Genomic DNA, 21,807 nt, shown 5'->3' on the forward strand with positions numbered 1-21,807 from the left:
TTTAAAGTTCGTTTGGAAAAATAACCGCAAAAATAACCACACAATTTTTGAAAGAGAAGCAATGGTCTATAGGACACAAAAATATTACTGAAGGGGTGCACTGCAGCAGTGCTAATAGCAACAAATTGGAAACAACCTAAACATCAATCAAAAATAGAGTGAAATACGTTAGAATATGTTTATACCAAGGAATGCTCTGCAAGTGATCAAAGAACAAGGTATAGCAGAATATAAAGAATTATCACTTTTCTCAAAACAAAACCTACATATGTACAAATCTTTGTAATTTCACTGTAAATAAAATGTTAATTGACATGTGACATGACACATGAAAGTGAGAGAAAAGGAATAAGGTAGATCAAAAGGCACTTTTAACAGACCAGAACAAGAAAAACAAGGTAACATTTAACAAAACAAGTGAAGACCCTACTCCTGCACCTGCAAGATCAAATGACTAGGTATGTTTTCATATGCTGAATACTTAACCTACATATGTTTCATACCTAATCATTTGATCTTGCAAGTGCAGGGGTTAAGATCTGCAGGAAACGTGGGAACACAGCACACATAAAAGGGACTTGGGACTGAGCTAATAGCTGGAATTGTGCTACACAACTGTATGATGTGCTACACCACTCACACCCTATACTTACCTACTACCCCAATCCTATTCTAGCTATGTTAGTTTGGTGCAAAAGTAACTGCGGTTTTAATAGAAGACTAGAATCTGAGAGACAATGTTATTCTATTCCATGCTGTTCAAATATGGGAACTTTCATTATCAAAGGGAATGTCTTATTACCAGGGATGTTCAGTTCAGAGCTATCTCTCAAGTGGACATACCTGTTTTCAAATATTTTAGGAGTTGCAACATGGAAGAGGACAGACTTGTTCTAAAACACGACCTGCAGCTCAAAACAAAGGATTCCTTGATGAGAAACATTTCTGGCTTAATATAATCCTTATATTTGAGACTATGCAAAGATCAGCCGTCCCCAACCTTTTTGGCACCAGGGACCAGTCTCGTGGAAAACAGTTTTTCCAAAGATGGGGTGGAAGATGGTTTTGGAATGATTCAAGTGCATTACATTCATCATTAGATTCTCATAAGAAGCATGCAATCTAGATCCGTCACATGTGCGGTTCACAATAGGGTTTGTGCTCCTGTAAGACTTTGTGCTGCCACTGATAAGAGGTGGAGCTTGGTTTCACTTGCTTGTTCACCACTCACCACCCGCTGTGTGGCCCCGTTCCTAACAGGCCACAGACCAGTGCTGGTCTGTGGGCCAGGATTTGGGGACCCCTGCCAAAGGTGATTTGAGATAGCCTCCTACTGTGTGCTCTGGTAGTGGTTAAAGCCTGAGGAGTCAGACTATGAGACCCTTCGGGTAATCTCCAATAAGTTGTCCTTCACTTTTAAGACTAAATATCTAATGGTAAGATTATTGTCACAGTCCAGTTACAGAATTTAAAAAAATACTACCAAGAGCACATCAAGTAGCTCTGAATCTTCAGGAACAGCAATGGCAACCATTAGTATTGTGCCAAGAACTTCACATTTCTAAGACTAGTCTAAGGTTAGTAGTTTATTATCTCCATTCTAAAGTAAGGGAACAGGCACACAAGGATGCTATAACTTGCCCAAGGTTACAGACTCAGTAAATAGGAAGGAGCTAGGATTTGTATACAGGGAGTCTGAGACTCTAATCATCATTCATTCAACAAATACTGTGAGTGCCTGATAGGGTTTGGCCATGTCCCCACCCAAATCTCATCTTGAATGGTAGTTCCCATGATCCCCATGTGTCGTGGGAGGGATCCGGTGGGAGGTAATTGAATCACGGGGACAGGCACCTCCATGTTTCCCTCGTGATACATGTGAGTTCTCACGAGATCTGATGGTTTTATTAAGAGGGTTTTTCGCCTTTTGCTTGGCACTTCTTCCTGCCATCATGTGAAGAAGAACATGTTTGCTTCCCCTTCTGTCATGATGGTAAGTTTTCTAAGGCTTCCCTAGCTATGCTGAACTGTGAGTCAAATAAAACTCTTTTCTTTATAAATTACTGAGTCTTGGGTATGTCTTAGCAGTGTGAGACCAGACTAATACAATGCCTAACACGTGTCAGGCTATTTTTTATACATTTAGGCTATGCCAGTGAATGAAAGAAAAACCAACAAAATTCACTGCCCTGTGGAGCTTATATTTTAGAGGGAAGAAGCTTACTAACTTATATATTCTTAGAATTACAAAATGACAAAGACCCAACTGAAAGTTTGTTTGGCTGACTGACACACTCCTCATTCAGTTATTAAAATATACTTCACATATCAGAATGGTTACTTTTATAATACAAAAAAAAAATGTAAAGTGTACTACAAAAGTGTAATTTCATTTGGCACCCGTGTCAAGAAAAAGAATCTGAAATAATTATAAATTTCAAGTATAAAGAGAATAAAATGTGGCACACTAGCATATTAAGAGCAATGCACTGGATCAGGCATTCACTCTGCCACCATGCCCATGAGCAAGCTACAGTTTCAGGTAGCTTCTTTTCAGGGTCAGAAGACCTCCAAAATTCTTTATCTGGAGCATCCTGACAGATTCAAATATGCATAATCCATCCTTAATATTTGTGATGTATGTTAGTTAGACACACGGAAGAGACATATACCAGAAAACATTAGCTAGCTGTTACAGAGCAACTGCCAAAATTTAAGACATTTCAACATCCTCAAATTTAAGAGTCCCATTTCGCTTTCTGGCATAATAGGAAAGGCTCCTGTCTTATATCTGGGTAAAATGGATGATAAGTTCTAGCAATTTATAGTTATTCTTTAAATATATCAATACCATGATTGATGTCATAAAATGGTTGTACTTCAAAATTTTAATACTAGCCAAAAAGTTTAGGCACTTAAAAGTGACCAATGACTGATTCTCCAGCAAAGTAGTATTCACTCTGGGAACAGGATTTACTACTGAAAGCAGGCATAAAAGCCCTTAAAATGAATGTTACCTGGAGGTAATCTATCACAGTCCTCCATTTTTAAGCCTCATAACTATGGCTTCAGCTTTGCCTCCCAACAATGTAGAATGTTCACAAAATGTGAAACTCCATTTAAGTGAGTCTTTGAAGTGCAATGAAAATGGAAAGAGTAATGTGAAAAGCTAAACATAAATAGTAAATCACTACCACTGACTTCCTTTATATAGTGACTAAAAGTGGTCACTTACTGTGTTAAATCCTATTATAATCAGCAATGTAAATGACAGAAATAATTTATACAAATAATTAAAAAGTTACCAGTTTTTGTTTCCTTTCATGAACCAAATTCCTACATGGTAATAAGAACTGGAATGGAATGATAAGCTCTTTTTCCTGCTCCTGAGGCTTATACGCTAATGATAGATATACAAGTGCACATACAATATGTATGCCTGGGAAATGACCAGACTTTCTGAGGAAGCACCTGACTATACATAGCCTAAGATTTCAAGACTTTTCTTCTTTATATAAAAATAGTCAATAAATGTTACTGTTCTTACTATTTCTATCCTGGAACAAGGTCAAACAGATTCTCAAGTTCACAAGGACATGTTCATCAATGGTAGTCACTGACAAGCTTGACAAAAGAGCAGTGAGGGGCTTACCAGCCCTATTTTTATTTACACAGATTATAAAGTGCCAACATTTACAACAATATGATGATGGCACACAAGTAGACCAAAAGAGAAGAAAAGTAAAATAAACATGAATTTGGTCTGTGACAACGATGGGATCTCAAATCAATGGGGGAAAATATAGACTATTCAAAAAGTGGTAGTAGGACAACAGGGAGCCATCTGGAAAAAAGTAAAGTGGAATTTATACCAGGATCAACTACAGAAGGATCAGAGCTTTCCACGGAAAAGCAATGAAACCACAGTAAGTATACAAGAAAACATGAGACATTCCTTTGCATGGGAACATCATTTTTGGCTATGATTTAGAATATAGAAGCATTAAAAAGTAAACTATATAAGAACAACAAAAATAGTTCTGTATGACAGAGCACACCAAAAACAAAGTTAAAAGATGAAAGACAAACTAGGAAAAATGTTTGGAACTCATTAATTACAGAGACTATAAAGCTTACAAAGAGCTCCAAGAAATCAACAAGCCAGTAGAAAAATGGGCAAATACTTTATAGAAAGGAAACACAAACTGCTCTTACAACAAAATGCTTACCCTTGCTCTCAGAAATTAAAATTGAACCTTCAATGTAATATATTTCACTTATCAGATCAGCAAACATCAGGTTTGATACTACATTGCCTGTGAGGCCATGATGAAACAATGATAATAAAAACAAGTACAAACACCTTAAGTATTTTGAAAATAACTCATTATTATTATTATTATTACTATTATTATTATTGTTTGAGATGGAGTCTTACCCTGTCACCCAGGCTGGAGTGCAGTGGCACGATATTGGCTCACCACAACCTCCACCTCCCAGGTTCAAGTGATTCTCCTACTTCAGCCTCCTGAGTAGCTGGGATTACAGGCGTCCACCACTATGCCCGGCTAATTTTTGTATATTTAGTAGACATGGGGTTTCACCATTTTGGCCAGGCTGGTCTTGACCTCCTGACCTCATGAACTACCTGCCTCGGCCTCCCAAAGTGCTGGGATTACAGGCGTAAGCCACCGTGCCCGGCCTCAAAATTATTTTTAAAACTGACAGAATTATAAATGCATTTACCCTGTAAGCCAATAACCTCACTCTTCAAAAGTTATCATAAATATTTACCTATATAAAAGATCATTTGTACATGTTATTTAGTACAGATCTATCATCAGTATGGGACTGGTTATACAGTGTATCCATACAAAATAATTCTGTGCAGCTTTAAGAATGAGCAATGCTCTATAAACTAATACAAAAGAATCTCCTGTAAGATACACTGTTAATAAAAAGGTATGTATCCTTCTATAAAAGAAAGAAATAAGAACATTTGTATCTAGATAAAGAAAATTAGGAGGAGATTTAAACACTAATCTGAGAGATTATGTGTGAGGCCCCTGCCCTTCCAAATTCGTGCTCAGTTCCTCCCTGCTCTATGCCATAAACAGGAACAACCATGGCTAAGTTCAGCAGAGGCCAGAAAGATGAGCACCAATTACTTTCTTAATATCTATTTGTTTCTCATTTGACTTAACATTTCATACTCAGCTCTTTTCTGATTAACACAGTAAGCCTTGATGTATGAATAAGCAGGTGGTCTGGGCAAGCAGGGAATATACTTAGAAACATTTAAGTCATACTCCAAACAGGTTTAAACAAAATTTCCTCTTTTTTTAGGGAGATTTTTACTGTAGGGGGATTCTCAAATCGCCCTACAGTAAACCAGTGAATAGAGAAAGGCACTGTGATGGGAAAAGCAGCAAACAGTTTCAGAGCTCGAATTCCAGAACAAGAAAGGTCTCTAGATGGAATGGGTTTTGAAAGTGTTTCCTAATTACACTGGCCTAACTCCTTAATCATGAGAGACACGTGCTGAATATTCTCTAATGCTTCCTTGTCAGAATGGTAGATAACACAGGAACACTTCCAGAAGTTTAAATAATTTTATTTCATGTCATTTGGGATGTTTAGGTTTCCATGGCAAATGCTGTGTGCCGTTTCAAGGTTAACTGAATACATCTCAGGAAGACTACAATCCTGGATCCTTTAAGTTCCTTTTCTGCAGGAAAAGTGTGTGCCAACCTTATTAGCTTGAGTGAGCTTACAGTTATGTAAGCATCTCCCAACTCTGACCATTTTAATTACTAAGACATGGAGACAGAACACACATATGCTGTGCTTCAGATTATGGTGGGATGGACAAGTCAGATACAAGCAAGCTCTATGAAGAAAGGAATGAATTGAACCTTGTATCTGTCTAAAGACAAGCACTGTTACATAATCCAGCCCCATGGTAAGCTAGCGTCCCACTAAAGGTGCAGCATGCCAAACCACTCAGATGGTCCCACTGCATATGGATTTCCTACCAAAGATATCTGCCATCCCCTTTCCCTGTTAGATTCCTTTTTGATGCACACAGAATGGCTCTAAGTGGTTTCTCTAAAGCAGAACAGAGTTTGTAGGTCACTTGGAGTCCAAAATAGATCAGCTAGCAGTTGCTCTTGGCCTAGTGATCTAGATTCCAAATTTCAGAACCTAAGAAATTCTATCAAGGTTTAAACAAGGGAACCCTTTAGATAACCTGACATATATGGGATGGAGATATCTGTATCACCTAAAACTTTTTAGGCCTTCTCATTCCTTAGCATCTTCTCTTTAGCCCTTGGCAACTCTGAATATGAAAATAACCAAGGGCTAATTAAGACAAGAGGAAAAGCTCAGAGGATCTGAACCCAGGCAAATACATGCTTCTTTGGTCTTCGCAGCTCTATGTTTTCTTGTCTTGTTAAGCCAGTGGCAACCCAGTTGTATGGGACAAATTTGGAATGTAATGTAAGCAAGGTGCTTTAACCATAGAACAGGAAGAATTTAAGCAGTAACTCACATAAAAAACAAATTTAAATAGCAGTCTTACTTGCTTAGCCCAAGTTCAGGTTTAAGATTGCAGGATCCTACGGGCAGGTCACAGAACTAGCTGCACAGAACACTTAAGTCAGGAAGTAACTACCACTGCTCTCAACCTATACTTAGAACTTTGCAAAGAAGAGTTAATTTAGGATTTTTAATGGTTAAGAATTTTTAACCCATCTTGGTGTGGAAGAACTATTCTATATACCCAAATACTTAATACAAGCATACTGCGATTCACAGATACTGCCTTTTTTTCTTCTTTTTTTTTAAAACAAATTGAAGATTTCTGGCAACCCTGTTTCAAGCAAGTCTATCAAGTCATTTTTCCAATAGCATGTGCTAATTACCTGTCTGTGCCATATTTTGGTAATTCTCACAATATTTCACACTTTTTCATTGTTATATGTTATGATGATTTGTGATTAGTGAACTTTGATGTTATTATTGTAACTGTTTTGGGGCACCATGAACTGCACCCATTTAAGACAGTAAACTTAACAAATGTGTTTTGATTGCTCCACTCACCAGCCCCTCCATCTCTCTCCCTCTCCTCAGGCTTCCCTACTTTGAGACACAACAATATTGAAACTAGGCTAATTAGTAACTCTACAATGGCTTCTAAGTGTTCAGGTGAAAAGAAGAGTAGTCACACATGTCTCACTTTAAATCAAAAGCTAAAAATGATACAGCTTAGTGAGAAAGGCATGTCAAAGCTGAAAGAGGCCAAACGCTAGGTCTCCTGGGGCAAATAGCCAAGCTGTGAATACAAAGTGCTACTCTGGTGAAAGCCGAAAAGCCTTATTACTGATATGGAGAAAGTTTTAATGGTCTGGATAGAAGATCAAACCAGCCACAAATTTCCGTTGAGCCAAAGCCTAATCCAGAGAAAGTCCCTAAATCTCCTTTCAGGGGCTAATAGCTGGTGACTTTAAGTTAAAGCCAATGCTCACTGGCCATTCCAAAAATCTTAGGGCCCTTAAGAATGATGCTAAATCTACTCTGCCTGTGCTCTGTAAATGAAACAAAGTCTGGATGACAGAACATCTGTTTAGAGCATGGTTTACTGAATATTTTAAGCCTGCTGTTGCGACCTACTGCTCAGAAAAAAGACTCTTCAAAATATTACTGCTCATTGACAATGTACATGGTCACCCAGAAGTTATGATGGAGATATACAAGGAGATTAATGCTGTTTTCATGCCTGGTAACAAAATTTCTATTCTGTGACCCATGGATCAAGGAGTTATTTAGACTTCCAAATCTTATTATCTAAGAAATACTTTTTTTGTAAGGCTATAGCTGCCACAGATGGTGATTCCTCTGATAGATCTGGAAAAAGTAAATTGAAAACCTTCTGAAAAAGATTCACCATTCTAGGTGCCATTAAGAATCATCAGGATTCATGGGAGGTGGTGAAAACATCAACATTAACAGGAATTCAGAAGAAGTTTACTCCAACCCTCATGGATGACAATTTTGAGGGTTTCAAGCCTTCACTGAAGGAAGGAACTGTGGATGTGACAGAAATAAAAAGAGAACTAAAGTTAGAAGTGGAACCCAAACATGGGTCTGAATTGCTGTAATCTCATGATCAAACACGGATTAGGAGTTGCTTCTCATGGATGAGCAAAGAAAGTGGTTTCTTGAGAAGAAATCTGCTGAAGATACTGTGAATGTTGAAATGACATGAAGAATTCAGAATATTACATAAACTTAGTTGATAAAGCAGCAGCAAGTTTTGACAGGACTGACTCCAATTTTGAAAGTTCTATTGTGGCTTAAATGCTATCAAACAGCGCTGCATAGGGATCTTTTGTGAACGGAATAGTCAATCTGTGGGGCAAACTTCATTGCTGTCTTAAGAAACTGCTGTAGTCACCCCAACCTTCAGCAACCACTACCCTGATTAGTCAGCAGCCATCAATAGCAAAACAAGACTATCCACCAGCAAAAAAGATTATGATTCACTGAAGGCTCAGATGATTGAATTTTTTTAGCAATAAAGCATTTTTTAATTTAAGGTATGTACATTGTTTTTTAGATAGAATCTTATTATACATGTGATAGACTACAGTATTGTGTGAATAAAACTTTTATATGCACTGGAGAACCAAAAAAACTCATGAGACTCACTTTATTGTGACACTTGCTTTATTGCAGCGGTTTGAAACTGAACCTGCAATATCTCTGTTGTATGCCTGTACCCCCCTGAAAAAAAATATCTAATATGAAATACACAACTATGTGAATATTGAGATGACACATAGGGAACATCTTGATGCAGTTACCTTGCCACATATTTCAGTAGCAAACCAGTGCCAAACATACTTTTAGGCACTAAATGACTTAATATATTCCAAATCTACTCCTTGGGGGGCCACATACTGACAGTGATCACTGACATACTTATTTCTACAGTAACATTTAAAATGACTATGGAAGCAAAATTTCCCACAGTTCAAAGAAACAAGGGCAAATGCGTATTTAAAGTGTCTGTATCTGGTATAGGGAAGAAAGTATTGCACGGTGATATGATCTGGTTGTGTCCCCACCCAAATCCTATCTTGAATTGTAACTCCCACAATTCTCACATGTCATGGGAGGAACCCAGTGGGAGGTGACTGAATTATGGGGGTGGGTCTTTCCTGTGCTATTCTTGTGATAGTGAATGAGTCTCACGAGATCTGATGGTTTTAAAAATGGGAGTTTTCCTGCACAAGCTCTTTTTCCCTGCCACCATCTCTGTAAGACATGACTCGCTCTTCCTCGACTTTCACCTTCTGCCATGATTGTGAGGCCTCCCCAGCCATGTGGAACTTTTAAGTCTAATAAACCTCTTTTTTTGTAAATTGCTTAGTCTTGGTTATCTCTTTATTGGCAGCATGAAAATGGACTAATACACACAGCTATACAAAAGCTGCCTGTTAAGGCAGTATCAATATTATTAAACATTAAAAAATACTAGTTTCAAGGTTGTTTGGGAGTCTTAAAGCAGTCTAATTATATCTTCATTAGAATCTTCCTTAGAAACACTAGTCAAAACACACTGTACCATGAAACAGATCAGTTAACTGAAATAAAGATAAGACCAGGAAGTCCTATAGATACCTGGTTATAACCCTGATGCTCATCAAGTACCCATTCTGCACAAGTTTTCGTGGAAAACTGGAGGAATTCTACAGTAAGAGCAATAAAAGTTTGGTACAGTAACTAGTGTATAAGTCCACTTCATTAATTATCCATAATGATTTACGTTAAATTGGAAATCTGTGTTTACATTAAAATATTAAATCCTCATGACTTAACAAAGGGATGATTAATACAGAACTTTTAAGGTTACAATGGAAACAGTCTTTCCATATTAAAGAGAAAAACCTCAAAAAACCCAATTATTCTAAATTTAGAAACTAGTAATCTTTTTCTTTAGGTAGCAATTATAAATATTAACTATACTTAAAAGTGCACATCTCACAAATGAATAGAAACAGGTTCCCTCAATTTTTTTTCCACATGACAATTATGATTTAGTGAAAGGATATAACATAGGAATTAGTGCCTAAACAAGCGACATTTTTAAAGAGCACCTAGTCTCAAGTCAATTTTTGTGATGTCAACTGCGTTTCATTAAAACACATAGCAAAAGAAACCTTTTCTCTCTGATCTGGAAGAAGAAACAAACTCTACTTTTCTACTACTACTCTACCCCAAATAAATCCTCCCTTCCTTAAGATAATGGATGTTTATGATTCAAGAGCCAAACATCTAATTTGATCATAGTTTAATAAGCAATTCCCACAGAATTAAAAATCATAAGTGATTAATATAACCAATAAGCATAATAACAAGGATATCTTACAGCTGTGTGACATTTTATTGTGTTTGTAAACTGCTTTTACATAAAATAGCTGCCTGTGCAATTTTTAGAGGGTCCAGCTATGATCAAATGTAGCTGGAATACTGCCACACAAGGTGTCTGGGGAATGAATCATGAGAGTTGTGTTTCTTTCTTAAAACAGGAAAAAAACAATCTATCTTCACTTTTTGAAGATGCATAAAAAATTAGTTTCTCACCTTCTGGTATTTCTGCCACCATTTATATGAACACTGGTCTTCCCTTGAGACAGGTTTTGAAGGAAATATCTGGCACTTATTGAGGGATTCTAACTGAACTGCAGACATGGTTGAAGGCAACACACATTCGGGAAGAATTTGCACTTTAGCTTGCTGGATTCTAAAATAAAGAGAACCAAGCATGGTATTCATTTCTAAAATCGACTAAAACTATAAGTTTCTAAACAGTGATAATTTTAAATACTATGATTTTCCAAGTTTTATCTTTTAAACATTCATCAAATACTGATGTTTAGATATAGAAATTTTCAGAAAATAATTTTATTTCATAAATCATACCAAAGTTAAAACCAAAGATAGCCTAAGGTATGGATTTTCAATGTCACTGTGGAATGGAAAGGGAGATCTACACATTTCAGATAAATACAGAGTCTATAAATGAAACAAAGTTTTAAAAAACCAACATACAACTAACTACTGCTTGATACTTCTAATTTCTTAAACATTCTTTAGACACCCAAACTCTTCTATCCCCCCACTTCTTATGCTGCTTAACTCTTACATCTATCCTTTCCCATAAGTCATCTGAGTAGAGAAAGGAAGAGAAAAATCAAGAATGCATTTACATGGATGAATTAATACTAGGGAATTACATGCAATCTTTCTGTATGCATTCCTTTTCACATTAAAAGTTTATCTGTACAGAGGATCAAACTATACATTAGATTCTTAAAAGTTATTTAAAATGTCATAATAAAGCCTTTTCCAAAATGCTACTTGAGAATATCATAATTGCAAATATCTGATGAACTAGTGCAAACAGGAAGGTTGTATGCATGAGCTATCTTCCTGTGAGGCGCTGTATCTCTTAGAGTGTAGCTTTTGAAATGTAGAATATGTAACTATATTCAAATGCTAGTATAAAACACTGTCAGACTGACAAAGTCAAATATATTAAAAGTCTCTGCTTTATTAGTTATACTTAAGACTTCTAAAGTAGTCTTTCATAATAACCCCTGTTTGACCACAAAATATTATGGATGAAATTCTGACATTTTACTTATTAAAAGGAAAAATAGCTGAGTGTGTTAGAAAGTACCTAGCTTTAATTTAATGATAATAGTAGACTCACTCTACCAACTTTATTTCCTTCATGCAAACTCATTAGAAATACTCAAAAAATTTGTCTACATGATTTGGGAAAATGTTAAAACATTTTACTATAGTCAAACTATGGTCAAGTGTTCTTATGTTACTAGAGCTCATTAGAAACAAAATCTCAATTTCCTTCACCTGATTCATGAACACAAATAACCTGTTAATTATATTATGAAGACATCCTATGGAAATTTTTAGAAAGCTGATTCTTCTTTAAGGTTATAGGAAACTGAATTAAGAATTTTGCTTTACCAAACTATTGTGTAAGATTTGATTATGATAAAAACAGTAACATTATTGATCCCGTGGCTTACAGATCATGTTAACAGTCTGCAGTACAAGCTGTTTGAATTGCCTTGAAGGATGAAAGAATGCTCTCCTTTACCTGGTTAAACACGGCCAGGATCCACTGCATACGCAGTGGCTGGTTCTCCCAGCAGCTGAGTTTTGTTTTTAACATAAGCCAGTTTTTTTTCTTTCCAACCTGTTTATCAGAGTTGTTTTGTGATTACAGCAACATAATTTATATAAATGTTATAAAAACCAGTGAAATATGAGTACAACAATAAAATTGCTTCAAGGAACATTAAGTAGAGACATAAAAAAACTGCTTTCAACTTAGGTATATGCAACTTTAATAGGAAAAAAACCGCACAAATCTGGAAAATTTCTGCACTCAAATTGCCTTGTGACTATCTTTAGAATCCCTCTTTAAAGAAAAACTAGCAGTATAAACTGCGGATAATATACAATGAAAGTGCTAGAAAGTCTGCAGTCATCTCCAATGTGCAGACCTGCTTCAATTAAAAGACGTTGGTCTCCCCAAATGAAAAATGAATGAATTTATACATTTTAAGTTAAAATAAAATGTTTAAGCTATATATGTGTAACATTTTGTGATTTCCAGCTTCAACTAACTTTCTGACTAACAATTACTGGTCTCAGTCATGACAGGTAAGAGATCTTCTCTTATGATGCCAACAGGATATCAATCCCCTCCTCCTCTCTACATGCTAACAAGTAGGAACTTCTGAAGAGTCCTATGTCAATGAGACCTGTGTTTTTACTAAAAAGAAATTTCTTTGTGTTCAGAAGATGCCCTTCCTGCCGCCCCACCCCCTACGATTCTGGTTGTTGTATACTTTTTTTTTTGGAGATGGAGTCTCACTCTGTTGGCCAGGCTGGAGTGCAGTGGTACAATCTCTGCTCACTGCAACTTCTGCCTCCCAGGTTCAAGTGATTCTCATGACTCAGCCTCCCGAGTAGCTGGAATTACAGGCACCATGCCCAGCTAATTTCTTTTATTTTTAGTAGTGATGGGGCTTCACCATGTTGGTCAGGCTAGTCTTGAACTCCTGGCCTTAAGTGATTCACATACCTTGGCCTTCCAGAGTGCTGAGATTACAGGTATGAGTCACCACACCTGGCCTCTGTAGTGTACTTTCAATAAATGAAGTGTCATTTAGGTAAAAGACAAATGGATATTTTTATTTTTTAATTTTTTTTAGTTTTCTATATGCTTATTTCTCTAAAACAAATGAATATTAAATATTTTACTGGAGAAAGGGAAGGTGGCTTGAGTTTCAAATGTGCTATGAAGAAATCCTGGTATAAGGGAAGGAGTACCAGTTTGGAAATCAGGGGACCTAGAACCAATCAGGTCTGTCGCTTATTTGCTGTTTAGGCAAATTACTTAACCTCTCTAGTACTTAGCATTCTGATATAGAAAAAGAGGAGACTGCACTAAATCATCTCCAGAATTTCTTTCATTTCACCACTTCCAGTGAAGGTGGTTACAGGGCCAGAGAAGTAGTGGAGCCAAGAGAAATCTCATTCCACAGAGGCCTTTTAAATGAAGACAGACATACCCTTATGAGAGACCTTAATAATGGGTCTACAGAATACTAGAGAGAATGTGTCCTTTCCAAGTCTTATCCGCCTGTATCAGTTTGATAGTAATCTTTTTTTTTCCTTTGAGATGGAGTTTCCCTCTTGTGGCCCAGGCTGGAGTGCAGTGGCACGATCTTGGCTCACCGCAACCTCTGCCTCCTGGGTTCAAGCGATTCTCCTGCCTCAGCCTCCCAAGTAGCTGGGATTATAGGCATGTGCCACCATGCCTGGCTAACTTTGTATTTTTAGTAGAGATGGGGTTCCTCCATGTTGGTCAGGCTGATCTCGAACTCCTGAGCTCCGGTGATCGTCCTGCCTTGGCTTCCCAAAATGCTGGGATTACAGGCATGAGCCACTGCATGTGGCCTGATGTTAATTTTTACTAGAGTCAAGCATTCATTCCTTGTCTCGTTTTCAGAGTTAACGATATACTGCCATCTTGTGTTCAATAGTTTTTCCACAATCAAAACTCACTAATGTCAAGACAGTCTGAGAAATATACTTTTCCCCAAGTCAACTTTCCTTTATGGTTTCTAGAATAGTATTCACAATTGAAATTGTATGAAGTAAGAAGTACTTTAAAAATGGAACTGTTAGCAAAATCCACAGTAACAAAACAGTTTTCTAATTATCATAATGCAGACCACCCCCAGGAAATCATTCTTTCATTCATTTATATAACATTTATGGTCCTAAAAGTAAAACATAAATAAGTCTTGGTCATTGTTCTTAAGCAGGTTATCTATCGAGGGAGACAGACATATAATCCCATCAGGACAGGGCAATGTGGTAAGGCTATCAAAGTGTGCACAATGAATGTTCTGAGGAAGTACCTGGAGAGAACTAAACACCCTAAGAGCTCTGGCAATCCCATCTCACATTCCTCTATGCTCTCTTTAGCTCCAAGGAGCTATCTGACATGTCAACATTTCCATAATTAAAAAATATATAGGAATGCCCACCATGTGAACAAAATAGATAAAACGTTCCTGCCCTCATGCTGTTCACATTCTTTTTTCAGTCTTAATCCCCACCCCACCAAATAAAAACCCCAAAATACTCAGAACTTCCATGTGTTCAGAAGATACTACCTGGGCAACACAGAGGTCTGATGAGATTTTCAACTCTGGGTATAAATTGGAAACCAATTCACTAGTACTTGTATTGTGTACCAGGACTGTGTATCTGTAAGACCTCAGAGGTGATGTGCCACAGTTGAGAAGCACTTCCTTAAGAGATAATATCCAATGATCAAGGCAAATGCTTTACTTTGTTTCCTTTTTAAAAGAGGATAAAATAAGATAAACTGGACTTTTCTGTGTCTGCTTTAATGTGCATCCCTTGAATTTGTGCAAAACCCAGCCATTCGAGCTATGTCAAAATGAGTAACTGCTGAAACAGTACACTCAGGGAATTTCTAAATGTCACAAGGCACATAGACTACAAGTATTTATTGATCACTTATTATGTAAATAGCATTTCTGGGTGATATAAAATTCACACTGGAGAAGGACACTAAATATAAATGGCTTTTATAGCTCAGATAGAGCAGTTGGCAGATGTAACCCGTGTGGCTTTCAAACATCATAGCAATGCTACAAAAACCACAGCTGTCCTGGTGAGCACACAAATAGCTCACAAGCCTGTGGTCTCCCTATCCTCTTATGCTCTGAGAGGCCTTCAATCCTAAAGAAGCCAAGTCCCAAATAGCACCTCCCTTTGGATTTACATTACTATTCTCAAACCTGGAGAGACATTAGAATCACCTGAAAATCATTTTTAAAAGATGCTGCAGCCTCATCACTCTCTGGAGATGGGAGATGAGGTTGAAACTCAAGCTTCTATAGTTTTAAAAGCTTCCCAGGTGATTCTGATGCATAGCAAGGTTGGAAACCACTGGGCTATACCTTAGAAGGGAAAGAGAACAACTAGTTAAAAGTTACAAAATCTGAAAGGTCAGTAGAATAACAAAGTACAAGAAAACTATTTCATTATAAAACATTCACAGAGCATTAGGGTGTATGTTATTTCTTACCCATCTGACTGTGTTCTTAGCTCAAGGACTTTGAACCTTTGTCTTCCAATTGCTTTCACTTTCACTATCTCAATTCCAAAATCCTGTTCTTCTCGATAGGCATATATCTCTGCTGTTGTTCCAAACTGTGCTTCCCTTTCCTGTATATTGCTTCCAAGACAATTTTAAAAGGAAAGAATTTTGAACATTTGAGTTTTAAATATATGCAAAGTATGCAAAAGCAATACATATGGGTAAACAATTTATAGACTCAACCCTTACTACAAAGCTAGTATAATTTTATTTATTTATTTGTTTGAGACGCAGTGTGGCTGCGTTACCCAGACTAGAGTGCAGTGGCATGATCTCAGTTTGCTGCAACCTCTGCCTCCCAGGTTCAAGTGATTCTCCTGCCCCAGCCGCCTGAGTAGCTGGGATTACAGGCACACACCACCACGCCTGGCTAATTTTTGTATTTTTAGTAGAGATGGGGTTTCACCATGTTTGTCAGGCTGGTCTCAAACTCCCAACGTCAGGTGATACACCCGCCGCGGCCTCCCAAAGTGCTCGGAGTATAGGCGTGAGCTACCGTGCCTGGCCAATTTTATTTATTTTTAAATCACATGGGGGATATAGAAGGAGGATTCAAGAAGTACGATTAGAGAACTTTAGGAAAAGAATAGATTTCTAGTCACTGAAAATAATTTAGAACTTACAGGGGTTTAAACTCATTTCCCAAACCAAACATTCTTTCACTCTGTCAAATGACTTATCATTTCTGCTGCTTACTGGCAGCACTGTACTGGGGTGGGAGCTTCCTGTATGTATTTCCTGCCTCTACTGCAGATTTCCTTTATTTGCCACGGGATACTTAACATTCAGCTTCAATTTAAAGGGTACAACCTATGAATTCTGAGAGACAAGGAAAGAAAAGACCACTCTTTTGGAAAAGTAATCCTTTAGGTTAAAATAAAAAAGCACTATTTCTCTTTAATAAAGACAGTTATTGAAACCAAGATTCCAGAAATGTTTTTCATCAAATATAAATGATTAAAAATTTTTCAAATACCAGAAAGTTAAATTGTGTATGAAGGTGTAGAGCTGAGTTAGATGGTAATTAAATGAACAAAAATACTCCAACTTGCACTATGAAACTTCTACTTAACCAAACTCCTAACCTCACATTCTTACCCAACCTCTCCTGTACATGCATAATAACAGCCTGCTTTGGCTTCAACAATGACCACCGCAATTACCCATGAGAGGAAATGTATTAAGCAAATGGACTCTAATATTTTACCTGTATGCAAGAACAGCAAAGGTTCTATCTTTCTGAATTAAATTCCGCACCATACTGACTTCTTGAGGGTGAAAAAGCTGAAGAGGCAATGTCTGTCCGGGAATCAGGATCATCATCACCTGTGGCAGAACTGGAATCACCTGACAGCTGTCGTCATCGTGCAAAGTCCTGCCATGAAATTCTTCCATATCAGCGCCTAGGTACTATTTAAGAACATATATAGGTACAGCGTCATGATCAGTATGTAATAAAAATATAAGCTCAACAGACTAAAGAGCAAATCACATTAAAAGAAATACAGGCCAGGCACAGTGGCTCACACCTGCAATCCCAGGACTTTGGGAGGCCGAGATGGGTGGATTACCTGAGGTCAGGAGTTCAAGACCAACCTGGCCAACATGGTGAAACCCTGTCGCTACTAAAACTACAAAAATTAGTTGGGTGTGGTGGTGGACGCCTGTAATCCTAGCTACTCAGGAGGCTGAGGCAGGGGAATCACTTGAACCCAGGAGGTGGAGGCTGCAGTGAGCCGAGATTGTGCCACTGCAGTCACTCGAGCTTGGGTGACAGAGCAATGCTCTGTCTCAAAAAAAAAAAAAAAAAAAAAATACAAATGGGGTTACAAACACTTAATAAATGTGGTATATAAGCATCCCATGTGAAAATATAATTTTTAATCTAACTTTAACTCTTAGAAGAATTTCTAATCTTTTATGAAGAATATCTCACAAACACAGAAATTCAAGAATTTTTAAATGCAAAGTATTTTATTTTTACCAAGAAATATCTCTATGTCCAAATATCACAAACAGCAAGTAAAAAATGTATGTTCAGTAACACTCTAGTACCTAGAAGTACAGAGAAGTATTTAATAGCTCAATTACTAGAAAGGCTATAAAGAGCAACAATTCTTCAAACAATTCCACCACAACATAGTATTAAGCTTCTTCAAAATTATAGTTAAATGTTTATCTACTGGCAAATAGCCCATGTCCTCATCCACAATTTCTGATATCTAGTAATACAAGTATCAGTCACCTGTATTTATGAACTTTTATCTACATTTAAATTTGTATCTATTATATTAGATCTATCACTAAATTACATACTGTATGTGATGTTGGCAGACTGGTGTCAAAATTTATGATGTTTGGTTTTTTGGCTTCTTTACTATCCTGGTCTTCAACTTCCATTTCATCTTCTTCCTCACTCTCTGCTGTAAGAGTAGAATATTGTAAGAAAAAAAAAATGAATGAAAACCTTTCAAACACATAATTCCTTCTTCAAAAAAGGGGTACTTCTAAAACCACATGCATTTGGTAAACTCTACAGTACTGTGAAGAGGCAGTCAGAGGGCTGGGGTCTATGCTGGGCTCTGTCAGTAGCTATTTTTTTTTTAAGTCAACTGTGAATTTTAGAATAGTTTAACATTTATAGAGAAGTTGCAAAGATAATACAGAGTGCTCCTGTATGTCACACACCCCTTTCCCCTATAGTTAATTTATATTAGTATGGTACATTTGCCACAACGAAGGAATCAGTCTTGGTACATTACTATAACTAAACTTCACATTTTATTTGGATCCCCTTAGTTTTTATCTAATCTTTTTGTGTTCCAGGATCCCACATTACATTTAGTTATCATGTTTCCCTACCCTCCTCTGGGCTAGTGTAGTTTTCAGACTTTGCTTGTTTCTGAGTTTTGAGGAGTACTGGTCAGGTATTTTGAAAAGTATCCCACAACTGGGTTTTGTTGATGTAATTCCCACAATTAGACTGAGGATACGTGTTTCAGGGAGGAAAAAGTGAAGTGTTGTTATTCTTTTGTTTTTTAGAAATGGGGTCTGTCGCCAATGTGCTGTTTTTATTACATATCAAGCCTACATATTATGAACTAGTCCTGCTATGAACCTTGATCACCTGGCTAAAGCAGTATGTGTCAGGTTTTCCCACTATAAAGTTCCTTTCCCCCTCCTTTTCACATTATACTCTTTGGAAGCAAATCACTAGGTGTAGCCTCCACTTAAGCGGTGATGAGTTATGCTCCACTCCCTTGAAAGGGAAATACCTATATACGTTATTTAAAATTCTTCTATATGGGAGATTTTTCTCTTCTCCCTCACCAGAAACTAATTTTAACACCTTAGACAACTCATTCTGCCCAATTAAATTTTAGTTTCCTCATCTGCAAAATGACAGGCTTAAACACGTCAACCTCTAACGTTCTCTCAAACTCTCAACTTCAAAGAGTTCCTACATAAGTAAGAAAAGAAACCAAAGCAGGCAAGATCTGTTAATTAAAACAGAGAAAGATAATCTGGCAGGAAGAATTTCACAGCATTTTTCTAATGATAACATTTCCGTGGCTGTCACTACATTATTTTAAAGTGAAGGCCAGATGTGGTGGCTCACACCTGTAATCCCAGCACTTTGGGAGGACGAGGCAGGCAGATCACTTGAGGTCAGGAGTTCAAGACCAGCCTGGCCAACATGTTGAAACCCCATCTCTACTAAAAACACAAAAATTAGCCGGGTGTGGTCGCAGGTGCCTGTAATCCCAGCTACTGGGGAGGCTGAGGCAGGAGAATTGCTGGAACCCAGGAGGCGGAGGTTGCAGTGAGCTGAGATTGTGCTACTACACTCCAGCCTGGGTGACAGAGCAAGATTCCATCTCAAAAGAAAAAAAGAAATTTTTGCAATCATTTTCATACTATTTTGCTTAGTAATTTTAAATTTAAAAATAAAGTTGCATGAAGCATAAAACATTTTAGAAGAACGTCTTAGAAAACTAGATGTTACCAATGACAGCAAAGAAAATTAGAAAATGCTACACAATACAAATGCTATTATACTAACTGTGAGTCTGTCCGTTTCATACAAACTATGAGTAAATTTCCTATCCTAGACCAGTGATTCTCAACCACAGGTGATTTTGCCCCTCAGGGGATACTGGTTGTAATAACTAAGGGAGTCTGACTGGCATCTAGTGGGTAGAGGCCAAGGATGCAGCTAAATAGCCTACAATGCAAAAGACAATCCCACCCAAAGAATTCTCCAGCCCAAAACTCAAGTGCTGAGGTTGGGAAACCCTGGCCTAGACTAACAATAAAGAATTACTGAATCTCATTTCTCACCTCCCAGTTCCTATATTTTTAAACGCCCCAAACAAACTTCTAAATCAATAAAATGTCAATACAAAATAATCATTTTTTTCCTTTACATATCATTATTTAAGTCAAACCACCTGTAGCCAGGTCCCTGACAGAAAATAAAAATGTTTTTCAATATGGTAACTGCCTTGGACTTTCTATTCATTGTTACAATTTCCCAGATACAAAACTTTGTCAAAAACAGAATTACTTCAACTTATATGTAAATAGTCAATGGTCTAACACTTCATACAAATTTTCCTTGGAACATGTAAGTTTCACCAAAAGATAAAAAAGGGCAATCTAAATGGATGAGAAAAATATTCTGTATCAAATTCTTTGTATTTCCAACGCTGACAGCATGGCTATCACTTGGCATGCAGCACGATCCACTTTATTGCTCTACTACAGAAAGTTTAAAAGATAAACTATTAGCTCAAAGGCTGGAATTAATATTGTTAAAAATTTACATTTTAACTCTTCTGACTCCTAGTCTCTAAATAATTTCTTTAGTAACTTTTTTTTCATAAATATGGCTAAAACCCACTTTCCCATACTCAGTTATGTTTATTGTTTCATTTGCCTAGGATAAATTCTTCACATCTCAACTATAAAGCTTTTTGTTGCAACTTAGAGGACTTATTCTTCAGAACAACTCGTACTACATGGAATTATGGAAAGTCCAATGTTTTCCTACAAATAAAATTTACGTAATTTGGAAAGGCATTATTGCTATATCTACATCATCTCTGGGCCCTCTCCCGATGTTTTTCTGAAACACACACACACACACACAAAACACGCTGACTGTTCAGAGCTATCACAGTGAAGTCTGATGACTCATCTCATGCAGAAGCACCATGTGAATGCCGACAGAACATCAGTATCCTTCCTCTTCTATTTACCATTCTCCCTGAAACACCGGATTTGGCACAGAGAGTAGGGCTAATGTCTCTGAAAAAACAGCTCAGCTTTCCATCAAAGGCTGGCACACTTACCCTTGTGTCAATTCAGCTAGGATGGCTTCAAGAACAACCACTGACTATGGTTTATTTTTATAGAAAAGTTCTCTCCTATATGGTGGGCGTGCACTCAGTCTCTTCCATGCTGCTACTAGTGGACAAATTAATCTTCCAAGCATAGATTTCCTTAGGCAATTACCTGAAACCGAAAACTGTTTCTTGGCAATCCACGGGAAAAACCCCAAACACACTGGCAAGAGATGCCAGTTTCCCAGCAACTTAAACCCAATCTACCTCCTAGGCCTTATGTTCCACAACCATATCCTAAATATGTGCTTTTGGATGTCTCCTGATCTACCTTGAAAGGCTTTTTCCCAGCTCCTCTGACCCTTGAACAACTTCTGCCTCTGAAGAACCACAATAGCATTCATTTATCTGGCCCTAAATCAACTGCCTCTGCAGTTGATTTATGTTTAGTTATATTCTCAGCAGCCCCGCCTAGACAGTAAACCTCAAGTATCAGATTGTGTATTATCTCTCGTTTCATCTCCACAACACCTAACATACTTGATTAACCAAGGGACTCAGTTAATAGTCTCAAGTTTGGATGATACGCCTTTTGGAAAGCATCTCTTGAAAGGCATTGCATGAGAAGTTTATACAATATTCCATGCCTTTTTTTTT

At 37.3% G+C, this 21,807-nt stretch overlaps 1 protein-coding gene across 1 annotated transcript in view; it reads right to left on the reverse strand.

The window, feature by feature from the left end:
* The window catches only part of CRBN (cereblon), a 103,724-nt gene that overhangs the window by 7,227 nt on the left and 74,690 nt on the right, over positions 1-21,807 (reverse strand). Inside the window, exons 3-6 of the mRNA XM_050781405.1 lie at positions 18,122-18,228; positions 17,013-17,215; positions 15,734-15,883; positions 10,651-10,810 (exon numbers count right to left, since the gene is read on the reverse strand). Of these exons, the coding sequence (XP_050637362.1) occupies positions 10,651-10,810; positions 15,734-15,883; positions 17,013-17,215; positions 18,122-18,228 (620 nt within the window). The remainder of the gene's footprint in view (positions 1-10,650; positions 10,811-15,733; positions 15,884-17,012; positions 17,216-18,121; positions 18,229-21,807) is intronic.

The sequence above is a fragment of the Macaca thibetana genome, chromosome 2, assembly GCF_024542745.1.
Source record: "Macaca thibetana thibetana isolate TM-01 chromosome 2, ASM2454274v1, whole genome shotgun sequence".
Lineage (NCBI taxonomy): Eukaryota > Metazoa > Chordata > Mammalia > Primates > Cercopithecidae > Macaca > Macaca thibetana.